This window comes from Selaginella moellendorffii, unplaced genomic scaffold, assembly GCF_000143415.4.
Source record: "Selaginella moellendorffii unplaced genomic scaffold, v1.0 SELMOscaffold_6, whole genome shotgun sequence".
In the NCBI taxonomy this organism is placed as follows: Eukaryota; Viridiplantae; Streptophyta; class Lycopodiopsida; order Selaginellales; family Selaginellaceae; genus Selaginella; species Selaginella moellendorffii.
In genome coordinates, this window is record NW_003314267.1 from 574,662 (window position 1) to 599,001 (window position 24,340).

Genomic DNA, 24,340 nt, shown 5'->3' on the forward strand with positions numbered 1-24,340 from the left:
TCAATGTGTATAAAATTCAATTCCTTTGTCCTAACTTAAGTCACCTCTTGGGCATGACTTATTTTAGGACTAAGGAAGCTTATTGCATCATCTTTGTATTGTCTTTGGTATGTATCATCTAGGTGACAGTTCTTGTAGCAATTGCACCTAAAATGTAGGGTAAAGGAGGATCAAGCACAGTGTTTGATGATCAAGAGTAGCAATTGATGGGTGATGGACATATACAAACTGTGAAAGTATAGCCTATCAAGGTTTGAAGCTAGATGTGTCAAAAACATTACCACAGGGATAATTGGCTTGTGGTAGCTAAGTGTTCATAGTGACATTGCTTTTTGATCCTTTGATGTCATTGTGAAGTAGAATTTACCAAGTGTTGGATTGTTCACCCACCAATAGGGAATATGAGCTAGGTTTAGACTATTGTGAGACAGGCTAGTTTTACCCACTAATGCCTTGTGTCACAATAGTAATTGAACTTAGTATAAGAGGAATTGTTGATTCGCACAATTGGTCATTGCACTTGATTGAAAAGCTAGTGGTGCAAAGCTACTATGTATGGGATTATAACTAAATGACTCTAAGTCAGAATCCATGCTAGATGTGGTGCCATCTACCTCTTGTGTTGTTACTTGATCTTAGATAGGGGTGCCATGTGCACCCTAGGGGACTTGTGCATGACTAAGCTTGCTGCTTGTGCTGAACCTATAAACACACATTGAACAACTTGGGAGATAAATCCTTTGCAATGACTTAAATAAGGGATGGAGTACTATAAGTGGTAGAGTAGCCTTGCTGCTATGATCTACTAAAGTTCATCCTTCTGTCTCCAAGATTTTCCCTCAACAATGGCTTCACTAGTTTTGGTTCCTCCAGGCCTTGGCTACAGGCCTTGGCTCCTCCATGCCTTGGCTCCTGTAGGCCTTGGCTCCTCCAAGCCTTGGCTCCCAGCTCTCCCAACACTAGTGAGGTTTTGAGTAGTCCCAGAAGTCCAAGAAGTCCCAGGAGTCTGGCTACTTGATGGTGGGAGCAGTCAAGTAGTTGGACTTTTGGGACTTCTCGGACTCCTGGGATTACTTGGACTCCTGACATGTTAGATTGTATCACAGCCTAAATCATGTGGCATATGGAGCGAGTGACCCAGGTAGAGCAGCGGTTAGGGGTTGGGAGGACTCTCGGGAGTCTGAGTAGTCTCGAGAGTCTGAGAAGTCCTGAGAGTCAAGGCTGCTTGACTGCTCCTATTCAAATTCAAAAACTCAGTCCCACCTCAACTTAACTTGTTTTTAGTTAAGCCAGTATCAATTCACATTTAAAACTTAAGTCCCCAATTTAAAAACATATACCCACAGTAGTATATGCTCAAAGAATTTAGCCTAAGTTTTACAACTTAAGATGTTTTTATACATCATTCCTAAAATTACAAATAAAAGTCATCCAAGCCACAAGCTACATCATATACCCATGTCAAAAGTGGCACCAAGAAGCCCCTCTGTTCCTAAAATAAGTCACCTCTTAACTTAGGTATAAGGATTTAGAAGTTAGGTTGGGAATGTACTTAAGTCAATTTTAAATACACCTCATGTGTGAACACTACATAACTTCTCAACTTTCTTAAGAAATCTGACTTGAAAATGATGTAAGATTCATGGTGTGTGAGGGCATCCTCATTCTAAAGTGGACTTAAGTGTGACTTAAGTTACATATCCTAACCTAGCTTAATTTTTTTTGAGTTATGTTAGGATTGATTCACACTAGGGCAGGATTGATTCACACTAAACAGAATGTCCTTCATTTTTGCATTTTGTACAAAAGACTCCTTGTTTAAGCTTAATTAAAGCTAACTTCTTCAATACATGTTTAATGTCTTTACCCTATGTCTATTTCTTCTTGGTTTTGATTAGTATTTCTTCCTCTTCATCATCAGAGTCATCATTAGCTGAGAAGATTAACCTTTAGTGAATTGCTTAAACCGTTTCTCAAGTTTTAAGATTCCTTGAGAAAGTGAATCAACACTTTCTTTCATCAAGTGTATCAGCCAAGGCTATCATGTTTTGATAGGCTTCTAGTAATCCTTGTATATAAGATAAACTCTTGCCTTTATCAGTGATTAGATATTTACATTTCTTTGCATGTAAGTTGAATCGTCTACATTCTCCATCGAAAGGGAACCCTAGATTATATTCCTCTCTGCACGGAAGCATATTCACGATATGTGGTGGAATATCCCATGCCTAATCTTCGTTGGGAAAAGTATGGCTTGATGCTGTTCCTGATTGTTCATCTTGACAATCTGGTTGAATTTTTTTATGCAATTCTGAATCTTCTGACTTACTTCTTGTGAAAATCATATATGTAGTTATGCTTCCAATTGTACTCATCAAGTTGATGATTGCCATTGTGGTTGCTGATCTTGAAAGTTTGGTTGGTGAGCTTTGGGTTGTATAAACCCCTTGATCTAAAGTGTCATCCTCAATCAAGTTTGAATCTGGTGTAGTTGTGATAGATGTTTTCTCACTTGGTCTTTGGGAACTAGTAATTCCTGTTTTGTTTTGAAATTCTTGTTCAACTTTATCTCATAACTCAGTTATTATACACTCTTGTTCCTCTGTATGTTTTAGTTGGAAAATGTTCCTTTGTTCATTTCTTATTTGGTTTCGTAAATCTCTTTCTTGAGCTTTTATAGGATTGGTCCTATTGGGGTACATTTAGTTATCTAAATATATTGAGATATTCTTGTTTTAAAAACCTTCACTTTGGTGGTATATTTGTGTAAAGTTGAAGTCAAGCTATATGTCTTGAGTCTTCTAGTTAGTCTCTTGAAATTAGGCATTCAAGCCTTAAATCTTCAAGGTATAATTGGATTCAAGCTCTATGTCTTGAGTATCCTTGTAATAATATTTGTTTGAAGGTGTATATGTGTATGTATTATTATCCTGAAACTTGTTTGTTTGGAAGTCAATCTATATCTTCAATCATAATCAGAAGTCAAGCTCCCGGCTTGAATCTTCAATCGAGTATTTCTTTCTCGATTCTTCCCGAGTCTCTACTCGAGGTTACTTTCCTACTTGGACTCAAGAAAGGTATTTTTATATGGTTAAAGTAGTTGATAAGATGTCAGGTGTGGTGCTCTTTTCCAACATTTGGATCGAATAGATATATATATTATCAAGATCCAACAAATTTCTTTAGCTTTGATCTCGTGTGTGCACAGAACTATGCAGCATTCTTTTCTCTAAGGTCCTTTCTTTATCTTGAGGTAGGTATGTTCATGTATAGCACTTTTGTCGAGTGTAAAATCTCCTTGATCTAATGTGTTGTAAACTAAACTAAAGTAACATTTCTGTATTCAATTAGTAATCGCTTGTTTACTTCCTGCAACTCTGTAATTTCTCATGTCTATCAAATGAATTCTTGATCTTGTTAGCTTCTTATGTTAACTCATTGGTTTTGCCTTACATGTCACCTTCAATTTCGTGATGGTTCATTTCTCTGATTCTGTACTTGCTAGTGTTGTTTAACTTCCCTCTGTTGTATAGCATGTTCTCTTTCACGATTAGAGTTGATTGCTTCGCAAGCTTCCCAAGGTATAGTCTCAATTAATATTCTTGCATTTTAAGTTTGAAATCTTGACACAGGATCCCCTAAAATACTCCTTAAAATGTTGAGATTTCTTGGATACACCCTTCCTTGTTTGTTGTGAGTGATATTTATCTCTAAGCTAGGGCTTCGACATTAGACCTCAGTGTTAAAGTTGAAGTTTGTTACAGCATTTAATCTTAGCCCATTTTGATTCCATCTTAAATTTCTCCTTCTTTGATTCGTAGTCCTTGAGCTTTCAAGTTGTTCCTTTGAACTTGACTCAAGTTTAGGTTCCCATCGGTTTTTTGAACTCGAATTCCTAATTCAAATTTGTCAATTTCTTTGTCCTTGATTTCTTAATTCTCTAGCTATTCTTGTCCATCCTAAATGATGCCAATATGCTATAATATATAATTCGATAAGAGTGCTTGTTGGTAGCGTTACATCAAGAGGACTTTGAAGAAGTCGATAAAGTAATTTTGCATTCTCTTCAAAATCTCTAAATCTAAGAGTGTCAACAAACTAACAAACTTGTGGTTCAAAGGTTCTACACTCTGTTGCTACTATGACTCTCATCAATGTTAAAAATAAGCGTTAATGGTTGAAAAGTTTCATATTTACGTATGCCTAGAAATTCGATAATTGTTTGTTGAAAGATGTGTTCGCCATACACCCAAGTTAAGGTTTTTCGAGTTGTAAAGAAATTGAAGTAAACATATTTTTCTTTCAATATTTCCTCATTTTCACATTCTTCCTATTTGCTAGACAATTCGTAAAAGAGTTATAAAATTGTTTCTTGGAGTTTTAGAAAGCAACTGAAACTTTGTTTCTCTTCTTGTTCTAAGCTATCGTTAATCTTTTTGATTTTGTATTCTTGGGTAATTTCTTTCACCTTATTTTCTCGGTTTTTTCTAACTTCTATTGCAGATTTTTCATCCTTGATTCTTAACTTTGCTTTTGTTAGTTTGCAAGTGTTGCAACGCTATTTAGGACAATATTGTGTGTATGGTTTGGCACAATTCCTAAAACCACACAAAAGGTAATCTTCATATCTTGTACACTTGGGATCATTGAATGGACATTCATGCTTGATCATTCTTCATGTTTTCATGTTTGTTAACTTGCTTGCTTTGATTTCTTGTCAAAAATTCTTCAAATATTCTGATGTGTAGAATATTTTTTGTCTTTAATTATGGAAAATGCTTGGACTTTTTGAGAAGTGGGCGATCACTAGATGATTGTAGTCTTCAAGCTATTAGTCTCTAGCATGATTGCCATGCCTCTTGCTTTAGGATTTTGTCAATTTTCTTCTTTTTCATTTTGTTTTCTTCTTTTTGTCTCTTTTCAATTTTTCCCACAATTCTTGACTTCAGCTTCTTCTTCTAGTTGTGGCCAAGGCTTCTAGTCTTCATTCTTTGGGTGCTCTTCACTTCACCTATCCCACCATGGTTGCCAAAGTGGATAACTACAAAATCACCTCTACAATAATCATGTGTAATATATGGCCAAGGATATAAAAAGACAGAAAGGGGATAGGTCTAGTGTGCTATCACTAGCCTATATATTCATTATATGCTCAGTCATCCAAGTCAGAAATTTGGACTGGTAGAAATCCTGATCTCAATTCCTATCACAATGCAAAATGCATATACCTCTCTAAGGGATGTACTTTAGCAGAGATTTGGAAGGCCTGCTACACTAGGATGTTCAATGATAAAAGCCCCTCAACTTGGGCAACAATCTCAAAGGTTTGGTCATGATTGATTGTCTCACTAGTATCTAGAGTGGACACGCTGATAAAAAGAGGAAACGAAGGGAAGATTGTGTAGGAACATGTTCTTTTGCAGTTCTTTAGACTTGGAAGCGAGGCTAGTGAAGACGAATGGATTTGGAAACCACCAATATGGCTCTAGCATCACTTGTTCAGGAGTGATAGAACATGTACCTCCCCAAGTCCCTCGAACTCCCCATCAAAGACTTTGACCACACGAACCATGACAAACATAAACTCAAGCTTCAGTTCAGCTCTAGCCCCCTCACCCCCCTACCCCCGCCCCTTTCTCTTTTCCAGTTTCAAGCATGTTGAAACTAGACTCTATGGTTTTGTAAAGACTAAATAAGTAAAACCCGGTTGACAAACTCGAACTACCAAAACCCCAAGTTTAGCAAGAAGAGGAGTGCCTTGAGAGTTGACTTTTGAGCTTGATCTAGAGTAGGACTAAGAGTAGGAGAGAAATAAAGACAATGTGGAGAAGCAAGCCATGCCTTGGTTTCACTAAATTTGCATGTTTCATAAGTGAGAAAGTGTTAAGAGTACTCTTTTAGTCACTGTGAGCTCCCCAGTTGGATTTTCCATGATTTCTTTTCATGGCTGGAGAGAGCACATCCTCACAATCCATCTGAGTCCAAGAATGATTTGGAGCCAGGAATTAGGAGATTAAGGTGACCCTATCTCTGGCGGTGGCTAGGGTATGGATGACCTAAGGATTGTGGCGGTGGCTAGGGTATGGATGACCTAAGGATTGTGGCGGTGGCTAGGGTATGGACGACCTAAGGATTGTGGCGGTGGCTGAACTAAGTACTTTTTCAGCGATTGCAATGGTGGGAAGCTAGATCCATCCAAGGAGCACACACCAGAGAAACTTTGTGGCAATCCAATAGTTCATGAGCAAGATCCAAATGTTCAAATTTCAAAATATGGTTCAAGTTTGGGGCTTTGGGGTCCATGGTTGTTAAGACTGCTTCTAAGGACACTAGCTGCACAGAACTTCAATGGCAAAGTCCTCTTCTTCCTCATTCACTTGGGGTTTGGAGTTTTGGGGTTTAGAGAGCCAAGCTTCACCTAAGGAGGGTACAACTTGCTTGGCACCATTACAGCTGGTCATTTGAACATGCAAAGGACACTATTCTCTAACACACACCAAGTCCTTCAAACTACATTGCAACACTTCCCTACCTTCCGATTGCATACCTAGTTCCAATTGGCAATGGAACAACTTTCAATGGCACACCAAAGTCCCAATTTGTACAATACAACTGTGTTGGCCAATTCCTTTCTTGCCTTGGTTGTGAATTCACCATGATCAAAGCACTCGAAGCACCCCACTTAGATGTATGGGATGTTTTGAGGGGCACAATTCATATTAGAGGCTGCATTAAGCTAGCTTGTTGGAGTGCGAAAACGTTCGGATCCTAGAGGAGTGGCCCACCTTTGGTCATGATTCCTGATGGATAGCACCAAGGGTATGGCTATACTGGTATGAGGCCATGGGATTGGTATAGTGGCACTACACTTGCACGGCCTGATGGGAGGCTAGAAACAGCAATCCTAGTTAGAGGGGATCGGTCACACAGCAGTGAGGAGAGGACTTCCAAGCAGCAATAGCATCACCATTACTGAAGATTGTACATTTCCTCCTCAGTTCACCGCACTATAGGATCCAAAACTATACATCTTTAGGGGCTTTTTATATCTCTGGGAAACTGTAGGCACCATAAATTAAAAATAATTAAAACTAAAAATAATTTGCAAGGGCAATCACAATCAACTCAAGTCCCTCATATCGATAGACGCAATGAGGTTGGGGACTATGGATAAGGTACAAAGTTCACCACCACTATGGATAGGGAGCACGTGTTTGTGGAGTGAGTGGTACGGATCTAGGCTACACAGGACTAGACTCTAGTTCCTTGATCTGATCTGCATAGAACCGAGCTCTAGTTCCATTAATCCCCCTTTCATCACTACCCCCCATATGCTCTTTTTTGGTTTCAAGCATGTCAAAGTTGGACCTCTATGGGTTTTAAGAGGATAAATATGAAAAACTCTATTAGACAAACTTAGACTACTCATTTCACGAGGAGGTGCCAAAGTGGACTGGCAATCGGTCACACTACCCAAGCAAAAAGGAGGACTGAACATAATCAATATTGAGGAACAATAAAAGGCAATCCTTTTCAAGATCCTTATGAGGATGCTAATGCCAGGCAACCAACCTTGAAGATTGCTACTACAACACTAGTTCCTCAAGGTCCTCTTAGATTGCTAAGAACACACATGACAAGACTACGGACCAAACAAATAATGGATGTTCTTAGATGCCAAACTCAAAATGCTAGGTGCCAACACCTTCACAAGGAAGCTTTTCAAGGCTTGGTACCAACTTAAGTCTAAATTACAACACAAACAGCCATGGATCAAGGAACATCTAGATCGACAGCCAATTTTCCTTAGCAAATTGTTCTATGTCGAGGGAAAAATACTCGGTGAAATGGAATATAGAGGCCTAGACCAAACCTGCAAGGACCTACACAAAGTGGGCTTATGCACGTATATAGAGGTCGATACCATGATCCAAGAGCACCAAACAACCAACAACTACGATTGGATCAAAGCCTTCTACAGCCTAGACTTTTTAGAACATAGGATTTGAAAATTCCGAACTGCCTTCTGTAAAGCCCAACGGGTGTGCCTTGAGACATTACAAATAATTGACATGTCACTTCATCGATGGTGGAAGCTAAACGACACTATCATTTGCACACTCCCAAGCAAGACCTCTAACCTGATCTTTGAGGTGGGACATGTGGGATGACTTCTTCCCATCAATACCCCAAAATATGAGGATCTTCTTGATATGACCACTACCCAACCTATCTGTGTCATCCAAATGGAGAAGAAGACAGGACACATAGACCTAACAATTTTGGAGCAATAGTATGCTAGACTCTATTGGTTCTGCCACCAAATCCTAGACGAACTATAATGGGAGTTGGTGGAGTGGGAATGGAAGGACACATGCAAGGTGTTCTTTCAATATAAGACCAAGCTCGGCCGATGAATGATCTACCTCCCGATGCATTCTACTTTTATCCAAAAAGCAAGAGCCTAGCAGATCCCCCCGCCCCCCCAGAACCACCCAAAGTGTGTGAACAGGATTTGGAAAGGCCATTGGTCTACCAAAAATTGCTATCTAATATGGCTAACCCAACAAGAATAGCCACCTTTGCAAACTTGTGTTGGAAACATCAATAGTAACTAGCTATACTAAGGAAATTGCATAACTCTGCTATTGAAGTTGGTGTAAACTAGTTCTCCACCACAGCCACTGTCCTTGGATCCATTTTGACACCCTTAAATGTCACAATATGGTCTAGATACTCCACCTTTAACTTTGCAAACTCATATTTCTACTTCTTCACATAAAGTTTACTATCAAACCATCTAGCACCTTAGAATGTGTTTCTATTAGTATCATATAAAAAACACATACTTGAAGCAACATGTAAAACACCCAAATTTAGCTACCAGCAGAGACATATAATTATAATCCTTAATATCCCTAAGTGGCTTCTCCTTAACATTGATGACAACTTGAAGCACAACTCTAGTTCTCCTTTAGTGTTTTATATAAGAGAATTGTAGTTGTGGAAAGAGACATGAAGAATTTCTCACTAGGAACTACTCTAGTGACTAGCTGGGACAGCATCAATCTCACAGCCGACCTAGAGGTGTTTACACAAAATCAAGAGTTCAAAGTCATCCACTGCAGGTAAAATGAACACCTTCAAAAAAGCTTGCCTAGCCATGGCAGTATGGCTACCATTGTGAGAGCCAACTTGTCACATGTTGAAACCCAATGTAGAACCTGAAAAACCTGAGAGTTTTTCCTTCCTCGACTTTATTTGCTATGTCTCTAAAGAGCTAGATGCTATTAGCTAAAGCACTCTCAAGCTTCTCTGCAGAAAGGAGAAAGAACTAATGTACAGCTTTCTGGATCATGCTGTGTTAGTCACTCCTCTCCGGCTTGGGTGGAGTGAGCTCACACCTGGAGCTCTTGGGTCTCCATCTTTGGTGCTGGGTGGCCACTGACCACCAAAACATTCCAGTGCCACAAAGATCCCACAAGGATCCTCTCTCTACAATTGCCTCTTCTTGTTGAGGAAGAAAAACTTGCCTGAAGAAACTCCTAGCAATCATCAAGCTCCTCGCTTGCATTCCCAAACCCTAGACACATCCTCCTCCCCAAGTTGCATTTTGAGCACATATCTTCCTCCTCCACAGCCATCACCAGCCCTGCCACGCATGATCCCCTCTCCTACTTATTGCCTAGCATATGCTGCCCAGTTAGCAAGCACTATTTTGATTATCATAGTATCAAACATTAGCATCATTATTTGCGGTTATTCAAGGCAAGTGTTTGAGAAAACCCAGTGAAGAATCTTGTCAGCTGGAATGTTGCTATTGCAGCAATTGCCACAGCTAGGGAGCTGGAGGAGGCATGGCAATTATTTGATGGGATGCCTTTTTACAGTCTCATGTCATGGACAACAATGATCACTACATATGCAGATTGTGGAATGGTTGATGAAACAAAAAATTAGTTTCTTGCACTGGCGCACAGAGACGTCATCTGCTGGAAGGTAATGCTTTTGTGCTATGCCCAAACCTGGCATCTGAAAGAAGCCATTGCCCTCTTCAATGAGATGCCAAAGCAAGATGTTTCGTTGTATAAAACTATGATATCAGTTTTGCCATCAAGAAATTATTTAGAAAATGTGAAGGATCTATTTGATACTATGCCATTATGAACTATAGCCGCTTGGAACTTTCTGATTATGGCAAATGCTGAGAATGGGCAAAGTGAAAAAGGTGGCCATTGTTTTCTTTGAGATGCCTGAGTGGGACTGCTGCTCATGGAACAGCCTCTTGGGTGCGATTGCGGAGTCTAGGAGGATTGATGATGCAATCGTGATGTTTCAGAGAATCCCTTTCAAAGACACAGTTTCATGGAACCTGATGATTGTGGCAATAGGTTCCCGCGGCCATATCCACGAGGTGCAAGCTCTCTTTGCTGTGATGCCACAGAGAAACATTGTCTCATGGAGCACAATGATCAGAGCTTGTGAGCAGTAGGGACTGGCTGTGGACACAAAGATTGTGTTTGATTCCATGGAGTCTCAAGACACGGTCTCGTGGAATTCACTTCTGGCAGCTTACCTTGCGAGCGATTGAGTGGGTGATGCTAGAAAAGTGTTTGATTCCATACGTGATTGAGATGCGGTGTCATGGACATCGATGATCTCCACCCACACTGCACGGGGCCAGATGTGCGCTCTTCGATTCCATGCCATGGTGAGTTGTGGTGTGTGGAATGCAATCATCTCCGGCTACACAAGGAGCAGCAATCTAGATGAGGCACAGCTTTCCTTTGGTCAGATGCCCCATTGCAACACTATGACAATCAATGCCATGGTTGCAAAGCTTGCATTTGGTGGTAGGATTCAAGACCTACAGTCCGGGAGGATTGAGGAAGCCAGGGCACTGTTTGATCACTTGAGCCTGGAGAATTGGGACAATCAGAGCAAGATTTCTTTGTAACGAAGCTTACGGGCCATGCTTCTTCGTGGTGGAAGAACTACATCAAAGCTAATCTGAAGCCAACTTCTTAGACTGATTTGACAAAGGTTTTCTGTGCTTTATTTGTCAAGAATTTTGAAGAGGTTGATCTCATGAATCAGTTGTTAGAGATCCGGCAGGGGACTTTGTCTTTGGATGTGTATGCCCGCAAGTTCCATGATCTTTGCCTTAGTCTCACAGGCACCTATAATGAGCTGCTAAAGGTGCAATGTTTTATTAAAGGATTGAACTTGGTGGATGTGTAACAGAAGGTCAAGAAGGATTTTCCAGCAACATTGACTGATGCTATCACTAAAGCTCAGATATTTTCGCCCGAACCATCAGTCAACTCGGTCAACTCTGGTGGTCTACGGGGTGGTCAACGTGATGACCAGCTCACCAATGCCTCATATTCGGGGAAGAAACAGCCATTGTTCCATTGTGGCTCAAAAAATGAAGATGGCAGTGAGGCTATGAAACTTTGTTTGGACCAGCGAGAGAAAGACAAAGCAGAAGGCAATTGTTTTCGTTGCCATAGGGTTGGACATCAGAGCAAGGATTGTTTTGAAGGGGTCAATGAATGATAAGGTGACTGTGGTGGAAATTATAGGCAATGATGTCAGTGATAGTGCTTTTGGGGCCGTATTGTTTCAAGTTAGGCATTCTCTCGCATTCATGAGTCACAAGTTTGATGCCACACAACAGAATTGACGTACTCGAGAATAGTGACATTCTCTATATAGATCGGACTTCCATGTGGATTCAAACCATTAGTCTCTCCAATATTTCAGTCGACAAAAGGATCTTCGAGGCCGCTTTGCTCGTTGGCAAGAGTTCATGCAGGAAATATCTGTTAAGATCTGGTACAAGCATGGAGGTGACAATAAGGTGGCTGATGTGTTATCTAGGATGGTAAATTCTATCTCGTTCGTGAAGCTATCCAACGATCTCTTGGATGAGCTTAAGGAGTTTGTTGACTTCGACTCCTTTATCACTGATATTCGCGCGAAGGTTTTGTTGAGGGATGCTTCTACAGATTTGAAGGGTGACAAATTTACATCATTCAAAATAGAAGATGGAATCCTGGTGAAGAAGGGACTTGTAGTGGTTCCTCGTGTTGACAAACTCATCAAACGGATTTTGGTTGAGTGTCATGATGTGCCAAGTGCTGGGCATCCGGGGGTATTGAGAATGTATATGTTGGTGAAGAGGCATTTCTTTTGGCCTGGGATGAAGTCAGATGTTGAAAAGTACATATGTGGTTGCTTGACCTACCAAGCGGTCAAAGTTGACTGGCCTCTATCATCCTTTACGTGTACCTAAGAATAAGTGGGATAGCATATTGATGGACTTTATCACTGGTTTGCCCAAAACTTTTCGAAGAAATAATGCTATTTGGGTTGTTGTGGATCATTTGACAAAGATAGCTCACTTCTTCTCTGTGAAGACAACGATAAAAGCTTCTGAACTTGCTTAGTTGTTTGTAGACCAATTATTTAGTCTTTATGGTTTGCCGGGTGACATTGTGAGTGATCGGGATCCTAAGTTCACGTCCAAGTTTTGGCAAACGGTCTTTGAGAAGGTAGAGACTAAGCTGAGCATGAGTAGTGGTGAGCATCCAGCAGACAAAGCGCATGAATCAACTATTAGAAGATATGCTACGGTCTTTTGTGGGAAACTTGACTCGATAGGAAGTATGGGAAAAATACTTGCCTTTGCTTCAGTTTGCTCACAATAGTGCTCATCAATCAGCTATTGGCATGTCTCCTTTTATGGCAATGTATGGCTATGAGCCTAGGTCTCCTATGAGTTTGAATTTGGCTTTGGTTCGGGTTCCTCATGCTTGTGATTTCCTGGAGGATATGCAAGACAAGCTTGAGTTGACAAAATTGAACATGAGGCAAGCTCAAGAACGAGACAAAAGATTGGCTGATGAGCATTGTCGTCATCAAGAGTACAAAGTTGGTGACAAGGTTTTCCTTAAGCTGTTAGATGCACAACGGTCTTTGAAAGGAGGTGGCAGTGCTAAGTTGTCTCCACGGTATTGTGGGCTTTTGACAATTTTACAGCGTGTGGGGGATCTTGCATACACTTTAGACTTGCTAGTTAATTTGAAGATTCATCCAACGTTCCATGTGAGCAAGCTTAAAGTGTGTTTGCACTTTGGTGATATCGTGGATCAGTCCATCATCCAGGTTCCAGAGATTGATGCAGAGAAGGCTGGTCTGGCCAATATTCTTGCTCAAAGATTGGTGAAAACACGCCGGAAGACAACTAGGGAGTCGTTAGTTCAGTGGAATGGTTATTCCATGGACGAAGCTACATGGGAAATTGAGGATGACATGAAGAGAGTGTTTCTGAGTTTTGGTTATGACTTGGATGACATTTTTGAGGAAGGGGAGAATTGAGTTTTATAGCCGTATTGCTATATGATTTGAGCTATTTGTTCTATTCTTGTTCTCTTGTTTCCATGACTGTATTGTTATGTGAGAAAGCTGTATTGCTTTCTTTCTTTCATGACTGTTTGTCACAATGTTGGTGTTGCTGTTTGCACATCTTTTCTCCATGGCCGTATTGCATTAGACTCCTTTCATGTGAGGCTATTTAGCTTCTCGAGGCTACTGTATGTGGCTGGGTCATGAAGGAGGGGAAAATGACACAAACCACAAGAATATTCCAAGAATATTCTATGGCCTGTGGGATTTAAGGCCATAACGCCTTAAGGGTTGGGAGGTTGGCCTAGGGTTCGCTCTCTTGTTCATTTCACTACATCATGGAATCAATTCTTGTGGAATGCCATGCTCTCTACCTTCGCATCAAACAGCCATCTTGACCATGCAAAGCTGTTGTTTGATCTAATGCCCGAATGGGATGTTGCTTCATGGTCGATCATGATCACTGCCTTCTCCAGGCATGGCTTACTCCTACAGTCAAAAGAAGTTTTCAATTCCATGAGAGAGAGAGGCCTTGTAGCATGGAATGCAATGATCTTAGCATATGAGACAAACAGGCATTTGGATAAAGCAATGCAGCTCTTTGAGCTTATGCAGAAAGGAGCTTAATCTCTTGATCCATAATTCTATCCAAATCCACCAACTTCTTTTAAATAACGACACTCTTCAGCTCCATGCCTGAGAGAGATCTTGTTGCTTGGAACTCTCAGCTATCAGCACTTGGCCAAGCTGGGCATTTGCAGGAGGCGAAGGACATCTTCTCCAACATGCCAAAATTTGATGCTCTGTCTTTTACGTCCATGATTCAGTGCTTTGGCCAGCACGGCCTTTTGGAAGATGCCAAGTATTTCTTCCTCGCACTGCCTCACAAGGATTTGGTTGCCTGCACGGTTTTTCTTGTTGTCTTGGTGGAAAGTGGCTGCTTTCACAAGGCAAAGAATCTGTTTGAGTCGATTGAGTGTATAGATGTGGTTTCATGCGCGGTAATCCTGTCCGCTTACGCAGATCACAACGACAGTAGCATCGCTGAGGCTGAGCAAATCTTTTACACCATGCAGCGCCACAACACGTTTGCTTGCACTGCAATCCTGCGCTTGTATTCTCGGCAAGGACAGACTCACGACGCCGAAGCCATATATTTAGGTCTGCCTGATCAAGGCGAGCATTTAGTCCCGGCAACCGCTCTCATTACAGCATATGCTTGCAATGGGCATCTGAAAAAAGTACAGAAACTCTTTGATGGAATGAAGGAGCGAAACGAGGTTACGTGGACTGCCATGCCGACAGGATATGTAAACAACCACAGGCTAGAGGACGCCCTGTGGAATTTTGAGAAAATGCCGGGTCACAGCGAGATACCAGTGATTGTGCTCATGTCGGGGTATGCCCGAAGTGGACATATGCTTTTTGCTAAGAGAATTTTTGACAACTCCAGTGAAAAGAGTGCTATTGCTTTCAATGCTCTCTTGTCTGGTTTTTCATCAAATTCGCAGTTACTGGAAGCCAAAAGTGTGTTCGATTCAATCCAAGAAAGAAATCAATCTTCATGGAGTGCAATGCTTTCTGCATATACCCAAAACGGGCATCTGGATATGGCAAATCGGATGTTCTTAACAATGCCGGACAAGGATTTCATATCTTGCTGGCAGCATACTCTTGGATTGGGGCCATTTCCAGAGCCTTGGATGCCTTTCAAACCATGGTCACTACTAATACACCTGATGAAGCTAGGTTAACAGCTTTGCCCACGTCATGTGCTCACAAAGGCACTGCTGCCATAGCTTGGGATCTCTTTGTGTCTTTCCAGTTTGATCACTCCATCAAACCCTCAAAGCAGCACTACTCGTGTATGATTGGTGTGCTTGTCTGGTCAGGGTATATCCAAGACGCTGAGAATCTTCTGTGGGAGATGCCATACTACCCAGATTCCATGCATTGGAAGTGCTTGCTTGGAGCTGTAGTGAGTGGAGATGCAATGAAAAATGCCATTAGTGTGGAGCCTAGTAACAGTGCTGCATATGTTCTTATTGCCAATTCTCACATAGTTACATAGCTTAGATATTTTCAAGAGATTATATCAATTTTTACAACTATATCAAATTTTCTTACAAGGTGTCATGGTTTTTGTTGGCTATTTGATCGGCATTTATACCCATGGAATCCATATGGAACTCCAGCAGGCAACTCTAGAAAAGCCACTGTCTCAAGCGTGGGCGATTTGGCATCTATGACCAAAAGCTCCAAGACACCATTTTTCTCATCATGGATGTAGCTTAAGACGTATCCATCACCTTCCTCCTCGCCATTCGCCACAAAACTTACCACGTTTGAATCTCCTTGATGCCACAATGCACAGCTCCTTGAGGTCCAGGTCACTTGTTCTGTCAATTACCACACTGGACAGCCGTGGAGCGTCCAGATCAACCTTGGCCAGGCCCGAGAATTTGGGCCATGGCCCATAGTTGTAGATGTACCGGTTCTTCTGCCCCAGGAGTTTCTGGTTGATCTTTCCAAAATCCAGTCCCACCAAGCACACATGTTGCTTCCACGACCGAGATTGAGATAGTTATCCTTACCTCAAAACCAAATTTTAAGAGTGGTTGTACAAGTGATTGTTGTGTGGCTTGCTGCTTGGATAATTTCTGGGGGATTTCACTTTGTAAGTGAATTCAATATAACCAATAGTCATGTAGAACAGTGTGTCCTTGGAAAGTCTGAACGTTCTTAGTTTTGAAGTGTGGCAGGACTAGATTCTTAGTTGCGGGGAAAAAATTCTCTCCATAATTTATATGGATCTATGCTTAGAACTAATGTTAAGAAAACATAATATGTGATTCCCACAGGCAAAGCTTTTGTACCAGTGTGACATCACGGTTTGAAGAATCTGTACCGATCATGATCGCATATTAATTTACAGCCCCACTTTCGACATGCATCCCATAGCTGCAAAGACGATGGTGGTGTAGGTCAAGACACTAATCTCCGAATTGATGATTGTTTCTACAACTCTCAAGGCACTAGCCAAGATTGCATCAACAGATATGCTTTTTTTCTCATAGAGAGCAATGTATGGTCAAGAGGTTTTATTGGATGGAATAAAAAAGTGTAGCAATCTATCTGCAGCTTGTAAGCTTCACAATGAGATCAAGCACGTCGTTGTGGCAGGAGATTCTTTGGCATCCAATTTTCTGGTGCAAATGTATGGGAGGTGTGGATGACCCGAGGCAGCATGGCAAGTATCTAGATCGAGGAGTGGAATGCCATGCCACATCAAACAGCCATCTTGACCAAGAAAAGCAGTTGTTTGATCGAATGGGACCTTGCTTCATGGTCGATCATGATCATGTTAGAGGTAGAGATGATGTGGCATGTAGTTATGCCCACGTGGCAGTAGTTCCATGTATATGTACCATCTATATACAGTTGAATATAGAGAGAGAGAAAGTTCTTGTTCCTCATGTGCATCTCTCCATTGCTAACATGGTATCTAAGCAATTGGCTCCTTGATTTTGGGCATGGCGCTTGCTGGCCAAGAGGCCAGTGACGAGGAGGAGGATGAGCCTCTTGATTGCAATCCCTTTTTGCAATGCTTGAAGCTTTTTTTGGATGTGCTAGATGCTTGAGGCATTGCATCAAGGCACTAGGCCGTGTAGAGGCGTTGAGCAGCAAGCAGTAGCAAGTAGAGCATAAAGCCAGTGGGAGATTGAGAGATTTCAGCAACCCACATCAAAAATTGGATCAAGCAAGATTCAAGAACATTGCATAACAGCAATTGGGAAGGATGCTTATGGAGATTCAAGTGCTTGGTAGCAGTAGAAGTGGGAGCCTGGCAGTTCATAGCCAAGACCACATGCTAGTGGCAAGATTGAAGCCATAGCAAGGAGCAAAGAGTGTGCAAGCAAGTTCAAGACCAAGAACCAAATTTTGGGTTGATTGATGAGTTTTTCATATGCTTTTCTCATCAACTCTCCATGCTCATCATCTCAGACTAGCTAGGCACGATTAGATTCAGGCTCGGATCAGCCGCCTGATCGTGAGTGGGAGTGTTAAAGGTAGACATGATGTGGCATGTAGTTATGCCCATGTGGCAGTAGTTCCATGTATATGTACCAGTTGAATACAGAGAGAGAGAAAGTTCTTCCTCCTCATGCGCATCTCTCTACTGCTAACAGATCATTGCCTTCCCTTGGCATGGCTTACTACTGTTTTTTATTCCATGAATGTGTGTGTGTGTGAGAGAGAGAGAGAGAGAGACAGAGAGGCTGAAATACAATGATAGTATGCCACAAACAGGCATTTGGATAAAGAAATGCATCTTTGAGCTTATGCCAGAAAGGAGCTAATCTCTTAGACCACAATTCTATCAAAGACAACCAACATATGCCAATTAAGGACTCTGTTTATGCCGAGAGATCTTGTTTCTTGGAACTCTCATCTAGCAGCAACTGCCCAAGCTGGGCATTTGCAGGAAGTGAAGAACATCTTTTCCAACATGCCAGAGTTTGCTCCTCTGTCGTTCATGCCCAGTGCTTTGGCCACCCTCATAAGGATTTGGTTGTGTCCATTTCTTTTCTTGTCATCTTGGTGGAAAGTGGCTGCTTCACAAGTCCATTGTCTTGTGCTGTGCTTGCACAGATCACGACGACAGTCGAGGCTGAGCAGAATTTTTACAGCATGCAGTGTTTATGCTGCAGTTGTATTCTCAAGAATTGACTCATGACACTGAAGCCATATATTTAGGTCTGCCTGATCAAGGCAATCATTTAGTTTGGGAACATCTAAAGAATCTCTTTGATGAATGATGAGACAAGGTTACGTGGACTGCCATGCTGACAGGGTATGTTAACTACCAGAAGTTGGAGGAAGTGTTCGAAACAATGCCAATCACAGCGTGATAGCAGATTGTGCTCTTGCCCGAAATGGACGTATGCTTTTTGCGAAGAGAATGTTTGACAACTCCAATGTTCTTGAATATGCTATCATAATAAGGAGGGAGTGCTGAACTTTCTGGGCTGGCGGATCCAGCCAATGGCAGCTGTCCAATAGGGGGTAATTGTAAAAGGGTTATTTCTTTAACCATGTCTTAGTGAATAATTGTGTTGATGTTTGCTCCTAGCCAATGGGAGGCAGCCAAACTGCGTGAGAGAAGAAGGTGTAGCAACATGTGTCACATGCATGTGTTCTGTAGCAGATCTCACTAGAGTTCCAACCCTTATGCTGGAGCTTGTGGAAAAGATCCAGTGCCAATCAATGCAATTTGAGATTGTGGGCAATGCCAGTCTAGGAGACTAGATTTGGATCTGGCATGGCATGGAAGATCGCAATCAAGATGGCCGAATTGGATGTAGCTCATGAGGATGGTGTTCAAGGACATTGGTTGCTCTCTCTTGCCCTGGAGAGGAGGATCTTTGTCTTGCGCAAATGCCCATTCGAGGCCAATGCTTTGATCATGGCATTGTAGCTCGATTTGGGAGAAGATCTGCCATACCTCCGCAACATCCACGATTTGGGCATATGCATCGATGATCTTCACCTTATCCTCACAAGGATTGTGAGACCAACAACTTTCCCACAATTCCAACCAAGAATCAACCTCTTGACTATCACAAACATCTGGTGATGACTTCCATTCCATAATACCATAATCCTTGGCATGCTTGACGTACCAATGGTAATCATAGACATGAGATCGATTCAATCCTTGAGGGTCCATGTGAAGCAAGAAATCCTTAATGAGATTGACAGAATCCTTAACCTCCTTTATGTCACTCTAAACTGCAGAAATCTAGCGTTCTTGCCACACAACGACATCATCAAGAGTCTCTTCCGCATCGTCATAGCTATCATCACTAATGCCATACTCCTCATCAGGATCAATCTCTTGCTCACCTGCCATCCCCAAAAGAACGTGCTGCTCTGATACCAATGAGATGATTAAGAGAGCAAACCCTAGGCCAACCTCCCAACCCTTAAGGCATTACGGCCTTAAATCCCACAGGCCATAGAATATTCTTGAAATATTCCTGTGGTTCATGTCATGTAGAGCCATGGAAGATTTGCCATGCTGCCTCTGGGCATCCACACCTCCCATACATTTGCACCACCAAATTGCATGCCAAGCTCTTGCCGCGAGGAGGTGCTCAATCTCATTGTGGAGCTTAGAAGCTGTGGATAGATTGGTTCACTTCTTTATTGCATCCAACAAAAGCTCTCAAAAATCTAGTGCTAATATGGTTCTCTGTAAGAAAAAACCATATAATCATGCACAATCTTGGATGGTTCCTTGGTTGTTGTAGAAACAATCATCAATTCGGAAATTAGTGTCATGATCCGCACCACTGTTGTCTTTGCACATCGCATAGTAGACCAACTTTGGGATGGTTTCATTGTTATACAAGTAACCTGTGGGCGTGCATATCTCTAAGAAATTTGTCCTGCCACACTTTAAATTCCCATTATCATTGTGGATGTGATTGTCCAAGACCAAATAAATCTGAGATTTTTCAGGGAGACACCATTCTAAATGAATATAGATTAGGGTGAATTCAAATATAGGACAAGTAAGTGAGAAATCCCCACACCCAAATGTTTTAGGAATGATCAAAGTAGCAAGCGAGGCAACAATAGAAACTATCAATTGCACACCCATTCTAAAAATTAGTTTTCTGGAAGTACAAATGCTGAGATTTATTGGCAAGGGAAAATCCAATCAACCTTTATGAAGCAAAATTTTTTGCCATGTAGTCCATGTAAGATTCGGTGGTGAAGTAGCTAAATATTCTTATTGATGAACAAACATGTTCGAGAACATTAGGGTTGTCAAACATTCTCTTTGCAAAAAGCACACATCAATTTCGGGCAAGAGCACAATCTGCTATCATGCTGTGATCAGCATTGCTTCAAACGCTTCCTCCAACTTCTAGTAGTTAACATACCCTGTCAGCATGGCAGTCCACGTAACCTCGTCTCATCATTCATCAAAGAGATTCTTTAGATGTTGCCGGACTAAATGATCGCCTTGATCAGGCAGACCTAAATATATGGCTTTAGCGTCATGAGTCTGTTCTTGAGAGCAGGATTGCAGTGCAAGCAAATGCTGCATGCTGTAAAAATTCTTCTCAGCCTCAACTGTCGTCATGATCTGCACAAGCACAGCACAAGACAATGGACTCGTGAAGCAGCCACTTTCCGCCAAGATGACAAGAAAAGTAGTGGACACAACCAAATCCTTATGAGGGTGGCCAAAGCACTGGGCGTGAATGATAGAGGAGCAAACTTTGGCATGTTGGAAAAGATGTTCTTCACCCTTGCAAATGCCCAGTTTGGGCAGTTGCTGCTAGATGAGAAATCCAAGAAACAAGATCTTTCGGCATAAACAGAGTCCTTAATTGGCATATGTTGGTTGTTTGTGGTCTAAGAGATTAGCTCCTTTCCGGCATAAGCTCAAAGATGCATTGCTTTATCCAAATGCCCATTTGTGGCATACTATCATTGCATTCTAGCCTCTCTCTCATTTTTTCAAAAATCCACAAGGTGTCCTCTAGCCTATGGTTGTTTACATATTCTGTCAACATGGTAGTCCACGGAACTAGTATGTCTACATGTGCTACTATGGGCAATGGCCTAAATTCTCAAGCCTAGCCAAGGTTTATTTAGACGCTCTTGGTCGACTAATTAGATGGTTTTTACTATTACAAAAATATAATTTTGAAATAGTATATAGACCTAGAAAATTCTATAAACAAGCCAATTACATAAAGTGTATCATTATAAAAGAGTTACCTAATACTAAAGTAAACAAACTCTCAAATGTTATTTATTTGCAATTTCCGAACCTACCACTTGGTTGGAAGATATATAAATCTATCTTTCTATGGGTTCCGTTCCACCCCACTATAACTTGCTAAAGAAAAAGAAATTGTTTATTTTAAAGACATTGAATTTTGACTTCTTAGAAAGTTATTCAACCCAGTATTATTCAAACCCAATGACAGTTAACTAATTTCGAGATAGGACCCAAGAAAGAGTCTGAGATGGAGTTTGCGAACAAGCACATTAATCATACATGAGTAGTGCTGCTTTGAGGGTTTGATGAAGTGATCAAACTAGAAAGACACAAAGAGATCTTGAGCTATGGCAGTAGTGCCTTTATGAGCACATGATGTGAGCAAAGTTGTTAACCTAGCTTCATCAGGTGTATTAGTAGCGACCATGGTTTGAAAGGCATCCAAGGCTTTGGAAATGGCCCCAATCCAAGAGTATGCCACCAGCATTGCGTCCCAAGATATGAAATCCTTGTCTGGCATTGTTAAGAATATCTAATTTGCCATACCCAGATGCTCATTTTGGGTATATGCAGAAAGCATTGCACTCCATGAAGATTGATTTCTTTCTTGGATTGAATCAAACACACTTTGGGCTTCCAGTAACTGTGAATTTGATGATAAACCAGACAAGAGAGCATTGAAAGCAAGATGCAAATGGTGAGGGTGATGAAGAGCATGAAGGAGGCGGCTGGGATCTGGAATTGCCCCAGATGCCTATATTTTATTTCCATATTCTATGCACTCACAAAATTAAAATCTTATACATCTTTTTATAAATTTACTTATATGAATAAATATAATTCTTAAAAATAATTGTGAAATATTTAATATTTATAGATAAAAATATATTTATATCAAAAAAACATTTTTAATTTTTTAATTTAACTTTATAATTTTAATTATTTAAAGCCCATCAATTCTTTTTATATTATCAAATTGATAACACTATCACTACTAACATTAGCCCCTCCATGAAGGTTTATTCTTACCTTCACAAGATTTCCTGTATTATACAATATGAGATAAAAAAGAACTTTTAAAGAGGTTTATAGAAGATGACCATAAATTGTTATTCTTAGTTTAAATTAATTTTATGTTAAAACCTTTTACTTGTTATAACTTTTAATATCTTTGAATGTGTAAAAACATTCTAATACTATATATTCCCCTGAAAATATATGTTCTTATGATTAACAACATATTTATATATACTTATCATAATAAATATATAATTATGGATGATTATCATCTTTATGTTTGTGTTAATGAATAATAAAGTTATTGATGTTGCAAAAATAAATATTTATAAGATTTATTAAATTTGATACATTTATATCTTTATATTTTTTATAAAGATAAAACTACATTTTGAAAGAGTAAATTTTTTAATATAAATAAATTACAAAAAATTATTTTATATATATATATATATAAAGAGAGAGAGAGACACAGACACACATTTACATTATTAGGTATTCATTTGGAGTAATTTTTCTTTAGATATTACTATTTTAAAATTTTTTCACAAACATAATTTAATATATTGGGACATTTTTAAAAATTAATTTAGATATGCATTATTTTCTATTTTCAAATACAGCAAGAAATCTACATATGTAAGGTTTACACATGTAAATATAATTTTTATCATATTATTTAAATGTATGATTGGATATTTTTTAAGGTATAAACTTGCAGAATATTAACTGTAGTGGGCATTAAATGATAAAATACGTTTTAATGAAATAAAATTGGAAATTCATTTGCTTAGTTTTCCTCTAACAAAATTAGTAGAGGGACATCAAGGATGACGCCACGCAGACGCCGTCAAGAGGCACAAGTCTTTCCACCCAAGCTTGAGCGTTCCATTGTCCTCCACCAGAGTGTATCCTTGCAAAGGAAACATCCCCAGCAACAGCGTCGCCTGTGTGGCTGCATTCCCAGCCAACGAAATCGGCCGAAACCCCGACTGCTTGAGCTGATCCCTCCACTGCTCAAACTTGACCTCTCCAGTCCGTGCAGGCCCGCCAACCGCCAGTATGTTCTTGATCTCGCAAGACAGCAGCTGCTGCTCCACCATATGCCGATCCGGACTATCCTCCGGAAAGCTCGCGCCAAGAGAATCAAACAGTGCCGAATAGTAGTGCAGCGCCTCCACGAACCGGTTGAGAAACGATCCCGCGTGGCTCAGATCTTGCTCCACCATGGTCACCACCTTTGGCTCCAAAGACCCAAGTAGCTTCAAGGTCTTGGAATCTGACCCGGTCACGTCGTAGAGCGAGTGGTGCAGCCAGTGCACTGCGAGCGCGTCGCCCTGCCGGACCTTGAGTGTCGCAGCGTCGCAGTGGCCGATCTTGTCCGCCACCGCGAAGAACTCAAAGGGCAGGCCGAGCGAGCTCGCAAAGTCGGATAGCCTCTTGCCGGTTGCCTCGAGCGCCTCGGCCGAGGTGCCCAGTCCGGTGATCCGGACGTTCGGAGGGCCTCCCGGCCTGGAAGCCAAGATGTGGAAGAGCGCCGGCCACTGCAATCCTTGCATGATATCAATGTCGACAATGTGGACGCTTTGCTCGCCCTCGAACGCCTCGAGGATGGCCTGGTTTGCGGTGAAGTGCGAGAACTTGACGAGAGGGCACATCCCGTTGAAAATCTGGAACGCGGCGGCGATGCTGTGGTTGTAGACGTGGTGAATCCCCGGGAGCGCGGAGCAAATGCCCAGGCACGAGTTTACCATCCGCGCCGCCATGGCCTCGGCGAAGTAGGCGGCGACGCGCTGGACGGAGCTCCCATATGGCGATGCCAGCTCCGTGAGCTGGGGCTGGATGAGGTTGGCCTCCTCGAAGTTGTCCGTGGAGATGGCCTCGGCGCACTGGAGAAGGAGCGCCAGGAGCTGCAAGCCGGCATCGTCGCTCGTGCCGGCGATGGTGGCGGCACTCGTGGCGGTGGTGGTGGCGGTGGCGGCCCCGCCACCGCTGCCGGCTTGATCGTCTTTCCCCGATGGCTGGTCCTGCGACTCGGAGGATTTGTCTTTGGAAGAGTTTGTTGGAGAAGGGAGCTGCTGCTTTGCGTGATTCTTGTGCTGCTGCTGG

At 41.4% G+C, this 24,340-nt stretch overlaps 2 protein-coding genes across 2 annotated transcripts in view; one reads left to right on the forward strand and one right to left on the reverse strand.

The window, feature by feature from the left end:
* Window positions 1–14,102: 14,102 nt before the first annotated feature.
* Window positions 14,103–15,481, forward strand: LOC112344872 (pentatricopeptide repeat-containing protein At4g02750-like). The gene is made up of 2 exons (XM_024670406.1): window positions 14,103–14,937; window positions 15,078–15,481. The coding sequence occupies exons 1-2, from the start codon at window positions 14,103–14,105 to the stop codon at window positions 15,479–15,481; spliced, it is 1,239 nt and encodes a 412-aa protein (XP_024526174.1).
* A 7,508-nt stretch (window positions 15,482–22,989) lies between these two features.
* LOC112344873 (protein SCARECROW-like) overlaps window positions 22,990–24,340 on the reverse strand; it is a 2,808-nt gene continuing 1,457 nt past the window's right edge. Inside the window, exon 3 of the mRNA XM_024670407.1 lies at window positions 22,990–24,336. Within this exon, the coding sequence (XP_024526175.1) occupies window positions 23,056–24,336 (1,281 nt within the window). The 3' untranslated portion in view covers window positions 22,990–23,055. The remainder of the gene's footprint in view (window positions 24,337–24,340) is intronic.

Coding starts and splice junctions, on each gene's coding strand:
- LOC112344872 (XM_024670406.1), top strand. CDS start 14,103: ATGCCTGAGAGAGATCTTGTTGCTTGGAACTCTCAGCTATCAGCACTT. Junction 14,938..15,077: donor GCAGTTACTGGAAGCCAAAA/GTGTGTTCGATT, acceptor TCTTGCTGGCAG/CATACTCTTGGATTGGGGCC.